The sequence below is a fragment of the Prionailurus bengalensis genome, chromosome B4 (assembly GCF_016509475.1).
Source record: "Prionailurus bengalensis isolate Pbe53 chromosome B4, Fcat_Pben_1.1_paternal_pri, whole genome shotgun sequence".
Classification (NCBI taxonomy): Eukaryota; Metazoa; Chordata; class Mammalia; order Carnivora; family Felidae; genus Prionailurus; species Prionailurus bengalensis.
This window is the reverse complement of record NC_057358.1, coordinates 51,490,177-51,505,286: the sequence shown is the minus strand read 5'-3', so window position 1 is coordinate 51,505,286 and position 15,110 is coordinate 51,490,177. Positions and strand designations below refer to the sequence as shown.

At 35.7% G+C, this 15,110-nt stretch overlaps 1 protein-coding gene and 1 pseudogene across 1 annotated transcript in view; both read right to left on the bottom strand.

Moving 5' to 3' along the window:
* The window catches only part of PIK3C2G (phosphatidylinositol-4-phosphate 3-kinase catalytic subunit type 2 gamma), a 333,932-nt gene that overhangs the window by 262,886 nt on the left and 55,936 nt on the right, over positions 1-15,110 (bottom strand). Inside the window, exons 8-9 of the mRNA XM_043561485.1 lie at positions 9,163-9,285; positions 4,263-4,296 (exon numbers count right to left, since the gene is read on the bottom strand). Of these exons, the coding sequence (XP_043417420.1) occupies positions 4,263-4,296; positions 9,163-9,285 (157 nt within the window). The remainder of the gene's footprint in view (positions 1-4,262; positions 4,297-9,162; positions 9,286-15,110) is intronic.
* Positions 869-3,546, bottom strand: LOC122473043 (annotated as a pseudogene).

Genomic DNA, 15,110 nt, shown 5'->3' with positions numbered 1-15,110 from the left:
CCTGAGAGGAAGGAAGTGGAAGAGACTGATGAAATGGACCAGGTAGTACAGGTAGTGGACTTTGATCAAAATCAGGAAAGATAGTGTCATTACAATGGTGAAGTTTTTGAGGATGATGAACATTATCCTAGGGATGGTGTTCAGTGTCAGACCTATTCATGGGGCCACTAAATAACAGTAACTACCGACATTTTGTATGCAGTAGTGAATGAGTGAAGGAATATACTTCACTCATTTGCAATTGTTTTTGTTTTAATACTCAACTATGATAGTGTTTCAAAAGTTAAATGAAGAATAAACTCAAATATAAAAGCTCAAAAATTATCATCTTTTAACCCAAATCAAGAAAATCTTTAACAAATATTTAAGTGATAAAGGGTTTAGGAAATGAAAAGAATGTATGAAGGGAAGTAAGTTGTGAATGGAAGCTCTGGTGCCCTCCTCAGAGTCCCTCATGCATGATGGGCTTTGCTGAAGCCAGGCAGGTGGCACAGCTACCTACGGTAATGGTCAAAGAGCTCCTCGGTGTGAATCTGCCAGGCTTCAGTCTCATCCCTGAAACAGGCCTCCTTAAATCCTATAAATTTATTCTGGTTGAACAGCTTAAGGCAGAAAACTATTGAAAAAGAAATCAGCCTGATCTGATCTGAATGTTATTCTTTCTCTTCCCGGGCCAGAAGAAAAGTACTGAAATGCCACACTTTAGATATTTCTACTTTTCGGCCACGTCGTCCTGGAGAAATGAAATGAACTGCAGCTTAATTTGTGGAGGGACGCCAGAGAGGGAATCTGTGTTCTTTGGTGACACCCACATCCAGCTGGGTACAGCACTGAGGAGAGCGGGGCCTCGAGGCCCTCCTCAGGAGTGTTAGATCTTATCAGGAGGCCTGAACCCTGTGTCCCTGAGGGCCCTGAGCGCTACTCTGCAACTAGACCAGACCACCAGCTGGATAATGCTGCGGTTGTTGAGGGAGAGGCGGAGCCAGCCTTCTGAAAGAACTCTGGCGCCGGACACATCAGGTTGCAAAAGGTGGCATGGCAGATTTCAGAACCATTCTGCTGCCTGGCGTCTGCCAGGTGGATGCAATTTAGTAAGCCACTTCCCTTCCGGCTCTGTCTTCCTAATACCCTCAGTCTCGGGCTTCCAGTGCGACTGGGGCCGATTCAGCTCGTTCAGCTAGATATGGGCGCCTTCCCTCAGCAGGTCTGTGCTGCCCTTGCAGACCCTGGCACGTGTTTGCTGATGATGTCAGTGGTTTCTATCGCGTGGGTCATGGAGGAATGGTCGATTTTATTAAGTTTCAATCCCAAGTTTACAAGTCGGAACACCAGTCAGCCTAGCCTGTCTGCAACCTAGGAGAGTCGGTAGTGCAATCGGAAGAGGCGTCCACCCGGTACTGGGATTGCCTGATGAGGAAGATGTGCCGCATGGCCTTGCCTTTGTAATGGTCCAGCCTGGGCATCAGTTCTCCTGCAGACTTCAGGCTCCTCTTCCGGATGTTGAGCAAGGTCTGTGGTTCTCCCAGTACCAGGTGGGGTCCCAGACACCCCTGCGGCACGTGGCCCCGCCCACTGTGGCGGCTGCTCCTCTAGGCTCTGGGCTTGCGCTGGGTGCTCCAAACTCCAGGTAGAAGGGCCTGGGGGCCGAGATCTGCCGCTGAGAAGTCACCGAGAGAACAAGTAAGCGCGTCCTTTGAAATTATGTTGTTAAAACGGGCAGTGATTTTGATTTGATTTGATGTGTGCCAAGTCAAGTCACACAGTACTGGTATTTATTCAAACGCATGCACTTCCTCGTCAAGTTGTTTCTGAAGCATAAATTGCTTGTAGTTTCTAGTTGTTTTGAAAAGAAAATAAAAGAGCCAGCTTTTTCCTCCATCAGTCTGCAGTGTTCCAATACCAGACAATTTGGTACTCAAAAATCATGCCACTTTCAGCAGGGAGCTTCTTTGAACCCCATCCTGTCCCTCAGAAGCTCTGTCCATAATTAAAACATTTTTTTTTTGCTCAACACAGGCTATTATTCACTTGGTTATTCGTAAGTTTGTACAAAATTTATAAGATGGCCACATTTTATTTAAAATGGTGCCCTTTGTTGAAATCAGTCTGAGGGAATGAGCAGCATGAAATAAGCCCTAATTAAAATTCTCAGAGAAATCAGCAGTAGCAGTTAATAAAACAGAAGAGTAAAGCAGGATAAAAATCTTTTTTAAAGAGGACTCAAATTCTTGAGGCCGACCCACGGGGATTCTCCTGAACAACAGGAGGCAGGGAACTATAAATTTATAGAAACATGTTACCCAGTCCCCACATTGTGCTGTTGGTACTCTGAATCAGGAAGTATAAACTTCTTGTTAATAATTCCCAACCTTGTGCAAATGAATACACATCTAAAATAAATCATAAAGTTGGGTCAGAGATCTTATGAATTCAAGCCCCAGCGTGTATTTTGGGAAATCTTAATTATCTGGGTATTTACTCAAACTCTACTCTTGACTTTTTCTGCAGAAATACAGTTCTTGGTTATAATTTGCTTATTTGAGGTAGTATAGAGATGTGTGCTTATGCATTATGCTTTACTTCCAGAACTCTGGATGAAGAGTCCATTTCACATATCATCAGAAATGTACTAGGGACTCAAGATAGTGGGGTTGGTGGTGAAATATGGAGTAATAACATTTATCACACCTGATTTTACTCTGGGAATAGAGTTATAGTGTCATAAATTGAGAAATAGTGACAATATATATTTGATTAAAATTTATTAATTAGGGGCACTTGGGTTTCTCAGTCAGTTAAGCATTTGACTCTTGGTTTTGGCTCAGGTCATGATCTCATGGCTTGTGAGTTGAAGCCCCACGCAGGGCTCTGCACTGGCAGTGAAGAGCCTGCTTGGGATTCTCTCTCTTTCTCTCTCTCTGTCCCTCCCCTCCTCATGCACTCTCTCTGTCTCTTTCTTAAAATAAATAAATAAGCTTAAAGTTTAAAAAAATAAGATGCATTAATTAGAATCTGTGATGATTTAGCATTGAATAGAAGTCTTTGTGAACATTCCTACACAGTTCTCTGGGATCTTATATCCCAAGCCCTTAGGACTATGGAATGAAGGGATTTTATTCCAACATTCCTAGAAGAAAGGAAGAGAGGGCCAATTCCATCTGACATAACCTCCAGCTTGTTCTCTCTTCATTGTATCACTTGGACTCTGTGTTAGTGATATTGTTAGGGGGCGTCCATCCTTTCCCTTCCTTAATGATGTTCTGGAGTTATGAATGCCTGGAACAGGGATTTTTGCGCCAGTACACTTTGTTTATGTGTGTGTTTGTTTTTTCTCCATGCCCTCTGCCGTCCCATATTTCTCGTGATGTGAAGGGGGGAGCTCTTCAAATGTAATTGAATGTCTTCTTTTGAGTGGTGGTAATTAGAGTAGAGAGGATATCCCTCCGCACATTACTTTCTCCTAAAAATGATTAAGGGAATGGAGGACAGGTTGGGGTTATCATTTGTATGTGAGTCTGTTTCCTTGAAGATACTCGCAGGGTTCATACGCCAAATACCACTTGCCTGTGCAAGCAAGAACAACTCTGACCACACCCTGCACGTTAAGTAACTATCATGTCTGCTATGCATGTTGGGGAATCAAAGAATTTAATTCCCTAAGATCACAGAGTCAAAAAGTGGCAGAATTGAAATTAACCAGATTCCAAAAGCCAGATCCTTTGCTCTATACCACACTATTACATATCCACTGTTTTCTGTAGAGGCAAAGTCCTCCTGTGGCTTGCAGTTTTATAGGCTCGGAGCCTCTGTGAACACAAATTATTCCAGGATCTAATCCTCCTACATATTATGTTAGATTGGTCTTTCAAATACTATTTTAATTTAAATTTGAAATTAGTGACTTTGAAGAAAGACATCTGCTATTTTTTAGACTCTTCTTACATCAAAATATAAGTAGCTAAATAAAATTTTATAGTTCTTGGAATGGCTATAAAAATATTTTCAGTATTCTTTTCTTTTTTATAGACCTCTTGACTTTTCCCATTTCTTAAAAATGTCAGGCTAAAAGTTTAGAGTGTTGATTTTTATTCACTTGCAGAATAATCATTTCCATCAGTAAAAAACAGCTTAGCAAAACACTTATGCCTCAAAAAATGTTTGTGTGCGTGTGCTACCATAATATTTGGATAAAAAATTGAAAAGAATTAAATTATTTTTGTTTCTGTAACTGTTTCTTAAATGTGGGTACATGTATGTTTTACCTTTTGCTGAAGTCTCTGAATTTTGATGAAAATTCTGAAAAAGAAAAATAAGTGCAAAGACAGAATAGTTATTTAGAAAACAAATTCACAAAACAACCAAACTGATTATATCCAGATCTAAACACTGAAATTTCTCTTGCATCATAAAAAGACAAAATATTTATTGTTATCATGTATCAATGTTGCTTAATAAACAGAAGGAAGCTAAATTATAAAGTAAAAGGAAAGCATTCTGAATGTTTTAATAAACAATCTAGGTTTTTTGACTGAAAAAATTTAGAATAAATTCAGCCTGTTTAGTTTTTTTTTAAAAAAATTTTTTTAATGTTTATTTATTTTTGAGAAAGAGAGACAGAGCACGAGCAGGGGAGGAGCAGAGAGAGAGGGAGACACAGAATCCAAAACAGGCTTCAGGCTCTGAGCTGTCAGCACAGAGCCCAACGCAGGGCTTGAACTCACAAACCATGAGATCATGACCTGAGCGGAAGCCGACGCTCAACCGACTGAGTCACTCAGGCACCCCAAGCCTGTTTAGTGTTATTAGAACAGTTCTATATATATTGGCTAAACTCAGTTCCTTCCCCAGCAGTAAATAAGTTTTTGAAATAAGTGCATTTTAATTCTTTCTGTGTAGTATGTCCAGTTCTTATTATTAGCAGTTCTTATTATTAGTTCAGTTGCGAGCTTTGGGCTGCTATGCAAAGAGGGCTGGATGGAAGTGGGCAAAATCAAGGGCACCTGGGTGGCTCAGTTGGTTAAGGGTCAGACTTTGTCTCAGGTCATGATCTCACGGTTCATGGGTTTGAGCCCCCTCTCCTGGGATTCTTTCCCCCTCTCTTTCTCTGCCCCTCCCCTGCTCTTGCTCTCTCTTTCTCAAAATAAATAAATAAACTTAAAAAAAATATCAAGTGGGCAGAATCATACAGATTTATGATATAGTTTCATTTATTTGTTTTTAGGAGATTTAAAGAAACTGACAATAAAACACTTGTGACCATATTCTAAATAAAACAGTACTATCTGAAATTATATTTTTTGTCATTTTAGTTCATATTCATTAGTATGGTTTTATTGTTTATTTGCTTGTTTGTTTATTTGTGTTTGTGGAGACCTAGAATTACTTTAGTGGTTTAGGATTCACTGGTTATAACTTCATTATCATGAAAACTATATATAGAGATACACAGATTCACAAAACTGAGGTTTCAGTCCGAAAGCAAACATAATTTTCTAATATGTCAAATCCATTTTAATTGGCACTACATTTTTAAAAATTTTGCTTTAAGTTTGTTTTTAAAGCCCAATTTCTCAAACAAAGGATAATCGTGGTTGCTACAATATTCCTTTTGAAAGAAAACACTTGTATCATGTTTAAAATTTAATTAAATTTATATATAGCTTTTTCACTTAAAAGCATTGTTCACGTGAACCTTTTCAGAAGCATTTCTCTTAAGTACAATATTTCATCTGAGTGTAGTTTAAACCACTAGGCATAACAATTGCACATAAGATCTTCACCTCACCCATGTGGATGAGACCATTAAAGATGTTAGCCTGACTTAACTAGAATTCAATTTATTCAGAAATATAAACTTGTATTTTAAAATCACCATGACATCCACCTACAGCACAATGTGTAAGACCATATTTTTCTCTTTGTGTTTCATTTATTGTATGAACATGTAATGGAAATATATTATGTGAGATTCTGGAATAGAATTTTGAAGGATGGAAAATTGTTTCCAGTGCTGAATAAGAGTATAACTGCATTTGTGATATAATTCATCATCTTGCCAAAACTTACATTTAATAAATACCTCATTACTTCTCTGTATGGCAGGAAATAGTCTCTTGCAAGTTGACCAAAAAAGGCAGCCAAGGGAAAGGAAAGCTTTCAAATTTGAGTTTGTTGGCAGAAGATTCATTTTTTTCAGTATTTTTTTTAATCTTAGGTTCATGGTGGTTAGACAAACTGAGGTACTTTGGCATTGTTAACTGCAGTTGGTTACTGCACAAATTCTGAAAATATGTACTTACTGTTTGTGCTAGCATTCTTATATAGGTGGGCTCTTCGATTAGGATGGTGAACATGTTTGAATGAAGGTGATGTAGAATAAGTGAACTTTTAAAGTGTGCTCAAAATAAGTAGAATCTGTTTATTTTATTTTTATTTATTTATTTTTAAAGTAGGTTCCATGCCCAGGATGGAGCCGAGCTCAGGGCTTGAACTCACGACCTTGAGATCAAGACCTGAGCTGAGATTGAATTGGATGCTTAACTGAGCCACCCAGGCACCCCTAGAATCTGTTTATTAAGGGTTTTAAACTGTCTGTTTTTCCCATTGACATATATGAAATAAAACTGGTAATTGTCAACTGTTTATTTCTATGTGTCAGTAATCATATATAAGTTAGTGCTCATAAGTATATAAGATAGGTGAAATGTGATTATGAGCTTTTCATAAGAATTATAATTGTTCAGTTTTCCTAGGATTCACTTTCTCTTTGAAGGATTCTTTTGGCTTCAGCTATATTGAAAATTTGACATTTCTGAGAAAATTGCCATTTTTGTTCTTTTAGGGAGTTTTCAAAAATGAATGTTTTAAGATAAAGCTTTTGTATCTTGTAATATTTTTAACGGCATTTGAAGTGCTTTATCCTAAAATGAGATTTTCCTCATTCTTTGATCAGTTATTTGTTTGTATTGATTCACTGAGAGACGAACATTAACATTGAAGCACAACCAAGTGGTCTTAGCAGATGGAGAGACATGTGTTCACATTCATGCATGTGGTCTCCTCCTCTGGCAAAGGTTCACATTTGTCATGATGCTGGCTATAATCAATAGTCGTGAGAAAATGACCTACGTGGTGCTTGTGTGAATTAAAACCTTCATGTTGGCTATATGGGGAGGAATCTCAAAAAGTACCACCAGCACCATTCCTACTACCTTCAGTAATAATAATGACTTATGCAAGAAACACTATCATTTGGACCTTTATTAACATTATTTGTAACACAGGAACCCTGTACATTCTGCTGTTTGTTTGTTTGTTTATTTATTTATGCAGTGAGGAAAGCTGAAACTCAGAGATATGAATTAATTTTCCGAAGGATGTTCAGCTAAAAACTGGTAGATATTGAGTTCAAATCATATTTGCATGACCCTAAGCTCTTTGTATTTTATTGCCAGCTCTAGGTGCTTATAATGTCTCCCAAATGTGATACTGTAAGAGAAATTAGTTGCTTGTTGAAAGTTAACTCTCACTACCTTGTTATCTCAGAAAGGATATCCTTGAAATGTCCTTCTTAGCATCATATAATTCTTAAGTTTTTGAGTTCATCAAAATATTTATTTTCACAACATACTGATGATAGGCTTTTGGCGACTATGTGGAATTTTCCCACTCTAACACAGAATAGAAAAATATGACCAGATTAAACGTGATCACTTCAAATTTTTTACCTTGTTGTCTTTTCTGAAGACCATGGATATTAATATGTACATACAAAAACAGCTTTGGAGACTATATAGTTACTTCATTTTCTTCTATTGGAAGGTGTAAGAGTAGATATTTTCCCATTAAGAAAAATGTAAGGAAATGAACACATATTAATTTCAGACATCGAATTTTGATATTTATTGATTATATTGTTTAAATTTTGACTTCTTCATGCTTTGTAATTCTAGCTTTTAATGAATGTTTATCTGGAAAATCTTTTGATAGGTTGATTCCACTGCTCCTGAGTCATCACTGTCCCTATATGTAATGCAAACAAGGTATTCAAATTTCTATATTCATTATTACTCTATAATTACAAAAATGAGTTCTAATTAAAATAAGACATAGAAAGTCCAACATTTGAAACAATGATGATGGTTTATATATATTAATATAATTGTCCACTTTCTAAATCAGTCCTTTTGAAATTTCAAGGTTGGCATATTCAAGATAATATAATCTGTGCTGTTCCTTTCCCTTCAGGTAAAGAATGAATGTAATCACTCTTTCTTATTAAGTTTCACATATATTGAGGAAGAGGCCTAGTTTCAAATCTCTGTTTGGCCACTTATTAGTCCTCTGTACATGAGCATTCTAAGCATCTGATTTTAATAATAAAATTAACATTAAAACACCAACTTCATGGTGTATTGTTGGGAGGATGAACTGAAATGAAATAAAAGTGAAATGAAATGAAGTAATAAATAAGTGAAACTATTTTATTATTGCAGTGTACTATCAAGTATTAGTTATTATCATCATCCTATCTTTCTGCTTCATCATTTGCTAAACTAATAACAAGATTGAATGGATTATTGTGACCAGATTTCCTAATCTTTTTCTTGGGCAATAATCACACCTGTAATTCTATATTAGATTTCTGAGATTAAAAAAAAAACATATAATACTTACTTTTTTAACTGGAAAAAAATGGTATTAATGCATTATATATAAGCAGTATGCACTGCAAATTTAGCAAAAGATACCGCAAAAAACTGGTCTTTCCTATATGTGTGCTTGTCCACATAAGCATGGATACTTACTCCTGAATATACTGGTGCACATGAAAGCCATTAATAGTCTATACAAACACTTGTGAATGTTATATAATTGTTTCCTCTAGGTAGGATAGTAGGATTGATTTGAGTCTCACTTGGAAGATACATTGCAGTTACAAACTTCAAAGGTGTAAGAAATTTCCTTTTAATTTAATTGAATCCTTTTGGTATAATAATCTATTTGGTATAATAGAATCAAGTTTCCATTACCCCCAAATGATTGAAATATTTATGCACACATACACAGACACACACACACAGTAGGCAAAATTCTTTCACTCTTCTTAATTATTGAACTCAGGTTTAAAATAATTACTGTCTAATAAATGAGTATATTTACCTCTGCATTTCTCTGAAGAGTTAGATTTAGTTCATTTACAGCATCTGTAATTTGTTTGGTCTCCACACACCCCAGAACACTGCATATATTTTTTACTTCTTCAACAATATTATCTACATTTTGCTATGGATGAAAAATAAGAAAATGCAATTTAATTTGGATGCATTTTAAGTCTTTCCCAGATTAAGAAAACACAACTACTCAATTATAACATGGAAAAGAAAAATTTATGAGTAGTTCATGTGGAAAAAGCCAGTTATTTTATTTATGTGAACTCAATATGATTCTCCAGAACAGCTAAATGACAGTGGGAGGGAATGATACGTTCTTTTGTTTTGTCTTCCAGAACAATGCAGAGGAGAAAAATTTGTCATCAATCTTCTCCAATGTTCAAAATAATTTTAAGATATGATTAATATCTAAAGTACTAGAATGCTGCTCCTTCAGAGTCTATGTTACATCAAATATTTCCTGAGATAAGCTTGGAATATAGCACATAAAATAACAAAGCTGCATTATTGTCAGTATTCACTAACTCAAAGAGTCACAGAGATAGAAAAAATTTAGCAAACTCCTATGTAATGGAACATTGATGACTGCTTGCATACCTGTAATGTGGAAGAATTCTCTACCGACAGGACAGTCTATCAATTTTTGAACAAGTAATTGTTACAAAGATTTTTCTCATATTGAATCAAGGTGAATGTCTCTAAGTTTGCAACCATTTATTCCAACTTATCATTCCAGAGGTACTTACAGTAAAGCTAATTACCTTTTCACTTGAACAGCCATCAAATACATGAAAATGATTATCATGTTTCCCTTTTCTTTTCTTCTTTTTTTTCAGGCTAAAATTTTCTAGTAACATCAACTACCTTTACTTTATGTACATTAAACTACAGTCTTATTATGGCTTAGGTCTCAGTACTTTGTGTACTCCATTTGTGATCCAAACTCCCTTTTCCATCTAAATATTAGATGTTCTGAAGTATTAACATAACAATCTTTCCATTTTTCCTTCTTACATATTTTCTTAGGACAATCATATCCAAATCTTGGCCAGGTGTCACCTCTATGAAAAAATAGGCTCAAATGTAGCCTGAAATCCAGTGCAAATACACTGTCTCCTGAAATCCAGTGCAAATACATGCTTGATGTCTGAAGAATCTCTCATATGATGGATCAGCCATCATAGGATTTGTAAATTTTAAGCTGATTATTCCCCTTTTACCAGCATGTATTTATGTGTGTGTATATATTAGAGGAAACTCCATGGTTTTGGAGTTTAGAAAAGTGTTCCCTTATAGTGGTTTTGCATTTGCTTCTGCCTGTGTCCAAAATAGTCACTATATTCTGGCACAATTTTTTGGCATAAATTCTTACTGTCGTGTAAATTAATACTTCACAGCTACCCAGACAATTTTTCAGGTAATCATTTTCCTCACTCAAAGCTCCTGGGCAGAGAGAGGCTTTCTCAAAAGCTCTCTTGGTCTGTAGGCATTGTTTTTCTTCTCTCACTTTTTACAGGTGACAGTCTATCCAATGTCTGGGATTTATTCAGAGATTTCAGCTCCATATATACCCCTTTCTTTACTTCCCCCTTTGAATCAATATTTTGGTATCCTTTGGGTAAACACCTAGTAGTACAATTGCTGGGTTGTAGAGTAGTTCTATTTTTAACTTTTTCAGGCACCTCTAACCATTTTCCATGGTCCTGTACCAGTTTGCATTTCCACCAAGAGTATAAGGGGGTTCCCCTTTCTCCCCATCCTTGCCAACACCCACTGTTCTTGTGTTGTTAATTTCAGCCCTTCTGACAGGTGTGAGGTTGTACCTCATTGTGGTTTTGATTTATATTTCCCTGATGATGAGAAATGTTGAGCATATTTTCATGTGTATATTGGCTATCTGTATGTCTTCTTTGGAAAAATGTCTATTCATATCTTCTGCCCATTTCTTAACTGGATTATTTGCTTTTTGGGGTGCTGAATTCGGTAAGTTCTTTATAGATTTTGGATACCAACCCTTAGCAGATACGTCATTTGCAAATATCTTTCCCCTTTCCATTGGCTGCCTTTTAGTTTTGTTGATTGTTTCCTACACTGTAGAGGTTTTTATCTTGATTAAGTCCCAGTAGTTCATTTTTGCTTTTGCTTCCCTTGCCTCCAGAGACGTGTCTAGTCAGAAGTTTTTCCAGCCGAGGTCAAAGAGGATGTTGCCTGTGTTCTCCTCTAGGAGTTTTATGGTTTCCTGTCTTACATGTAGGCATTTCATCAATTTCGAATTTATTTTCGTGTATGGTGTAAGAAAGTGGTCCAGATTCATCATTCTGCATGTTGCTGTTCAGTTTTTCCAACACCATTTGTTGAAGAGACTGCCTTTTTCCATTGGACATTTTTTCCTCCTTTGTCAAAGATTAATTGACCATACATTTGTGGGTCCATTTGAGGGTTCTGTATTATGTCCCACTGATCTTTGTGTCTGTTTTTTGTGCCATGTTTTTTTGTGCCAGTACCAACCGTACTGTTTTGATGATTACAGCTTTGTAATACAGAGTGAAGTCTGGAATCATGATGCCTCCAGTTTTGGTTTTCTTTTTCAACACTACTTTGTCTTTTGGGGTTCCATACAAATTTTAGGATTGTTTGTTCTATTTTTTTTTTTGCAAAAATGCTGGTAGTATTTGGATAGGGATTGCATTAAATATCTAGATTGCTTTGGGTAATAAAATTATTTTAACAATATTTGTTCTTCCAATCCATGAGCATGGAATGTTTTTCTATTTCTGTGTGTCATCTTCAATATCTTTCATCAGTGTTTTATAGTTTACGGAGTACAGATCATTTACCTTTTTGGTTAGGTTTATTCCTAGATATCTTATGGTTTTTGGTGCAGTTGTAAATAGGATTGATTCCTTGATTTCTAGTTCTGCTTCTTCATTATTGGTATGTATAAATGGAACAGATTTCTGTGCATTGACTTTGTATCTTGTGACTATGCTGAATTAGTTTATCAATTCTAGCAATTTTTTTTGGTGGAGTCTTTCAGATTTTCTACCTGGAGTATCATGTCTTCTGAAAATAGTGAAAAGTTTAACTTCTTTCTTGCCAATTTGGATGCCTTTTACGTCATTTTGTTGTCTGATTGCTGAGGCTAGGACTTCCAGTACTATGTTAAATAACAATGGTGAGAGTGGACATCCCTGTCTTTTTCCTGACTGCAGAGGAAAAGCTCTCAGTTTTTCCCCATTGAGGATGATATTAGCAGTGGATCTTCATATATGGTTTTATGATGTTGAGGTAAGTTCCCTCTATCTCTACTTTGTTAAGGTTTTTTTTTTTTTTTTCTTTCAAGGATGGATGCTGTATTTTGTCAAATGCTTTTTTTTCATCTATTGAGAAGATCATATGTTTCTCATTCTGTCTTTTATTAAGGTGGTGTATCACATTAATTTGTTTGCAAATATTAATGCATGTTTGCAAATATCCATGCAGCCCGGGAATAAATCCAACTTGATTGTGGAAAATAACACTTTTAATGTAATGTTGGATTAGATTTGCTAGTATCTTCTTGGGAATTTTTGCATCCATGTTCGTCAGGGATATTGGCCTGTAGTTTTCCTTTTTAGTTGGGTCTTTGTCTGATTTTTGAATCAAGGTCATACTAGCTTTGTAGAATGAATTTGGAGGTTTTCTTTCCATTTTTACTTTTTTGGAATAGCTTGAAAAGAGCATGTATTTACTCTTCTTTAAATGATTGGTAGAATTCCCCTGTAAAGGCATTTGGCCCTGGACTTTTTTTTGTTGGGAGATTTTTGATTACTGATTCAATTTCTCTGCTGATTGTGGGTCTGTTCAAATTTTCCATTTCTTCTTGTTTCAGTTTTGGTATTCAGTTTTGTATATTTCTGGGAATTTTTCTGTTTCTTACAGTTTACTCAATTTGTTGGCATATAATTTTTCATAATGTTCTCTTATTATTGTTTGTATTTCTGTGGTGTTGGTTGTGATCTCTTTTCTGTCATTCATGATTTTAATTTTTTTGGGTACATTTTCTCTTTGAAAAGTGTGGTTAGGGGTTTATCAATTTTATTAATCCTCTCAAAGAACCATTTCTTAGTTTCCTTGATCTCTTCTACTGGTGTTTGTTTGTTTCTGTATCACTTATTTCTGCTCTAATCTTTATTATTTCCCTTTTTCTGTTGGCTTTAGGCTTTATTTACTGTTTCTTTTATAGCTCCTTTAGGTGTAATGTTAGGTTTTGTATTTGACACTTTTCTTGCTTCTTGAGGTAGGTCTGTATTGCTATACACTTCCCTGTTACAACGACCTTTGCAGCATCCCAGAGATTCTGGACTGTCATGTTTTCATTTTCATTTGTTTCCATGTAATTTTTAAGTTCTTAAATTTTCTGGTTGACCTATTCATTCTTTAGTAACATGTTTTTTAACCTCCACGTATTTGTGGTTTTTCCAAATTTTTTCTTGTGGTTAGCTTCAAGTTTCATAGTGTTGTGTTCAGAAAATATGCATGTTATGATCTTAATCTCTTTGTATTTGTTGAGGCCTGATTTGTGGCCTAGTATGGGATCTATTCTGGAGAATGTCCTATTCCTATGTGCACTTGAAAAGAATGTGTATTCTGCTGCTTTAGGTTGAAATGTTCTGAATGTATCTGTTAAATCCCATGTGGTCCAGTATATGAGTCAAAACAATTGTTTCTTTATTGATATTCTGTTTAGATGATGTGTCCATTACTGTAAGTGGGGTGTTAAAATCTCCAACTATTGTTCTATTATTATCAATGACTTCCTTTATGTTTGTTATTAATTGATTTATATATTTAGGTGTTTTAATTTGGGGGCATAAATATTTACAAGTGTTATATCTCTTGTTGGATATTCCCCTTTATTATGATATAGTGCTCTTCTTCATCTCTTTTTATAGTCTTTGCTTTAAAATCTAGTTTGTCTGATATAAGTGTTACTACTCCAGCCTTCTTTTAACATATAAGTATGATAAATGTTTCTTCATGCCCTCACTTTCAATCTATAGGTGTCTCTATGTCTAAGTGAGTCTCTTGTAGGCAGCATATAGATGGGTCTTGGGTTTTTTTGTGTGTGTGTTTTTTTTTTTTTTAGACATTTTGATACCCTTTGTCTTTTGATTAGAGCATTTAGTCCATTTACAGTCAGAGTGATTATTGATAGATATGAATTTAGTGCCATTTAGTGTAAAGTGGTTTCTCGAGATTTTCTCTGTTCTTTTCTAGGCTTTATTGCTTTTGATCTTTCTTTCCCACTCAAAGTGTCTCCTTTAAAGATATTTCTTGCAGGGCTGTTTAGTGTTCATGAACTCCTTTAGTTTTTGTTTTTCTGGGAAACTCTTTATCTCTCCTTATATTTTGAATGACAGTCTTGCTGGATAAAACATTTTTGGCTGTATATTTTTTCCATTTAGTATGTTGAATATATCATGCCACTCCTTTCTGGCAAGTTTCTGTGGATAGATCTGCTGTTCACCTGATTTGTCTTCCCTTGTAGGTTAGGGATTTCTTTTCCCTTGCTGCTTTCAGGTGTTTTTCCCTACCTCAGTATTTTGCAAATTTTACTACAAAATGTTTGGGTGTTGGCTGGTTTTGTTGATTTTGATGGGAGTTTTCTGTGCCTCCTGGATTTGGATGTCTGTTTCTTTCCCCAGATTAGGGAAGTTTTCAGCTATAATTTGCTCAAATAAACTTTCTGCCCCCTTTTCCCCCCTCTGCTTCTGGGACTCCTATGATATGAATGTTATTATGCTTTATGGTGTTACTGAGTTCTCTAAGTCTACATTCATAATCCATAATTTTTCTTAATCTCTTCTTTTCAGATTCATTATTTTCCATAATTTTATCTTCTGTATCACTTATTTGTTCCTCTGCTTCTTCCATCCTTGGAGTCACTAAGCCAGT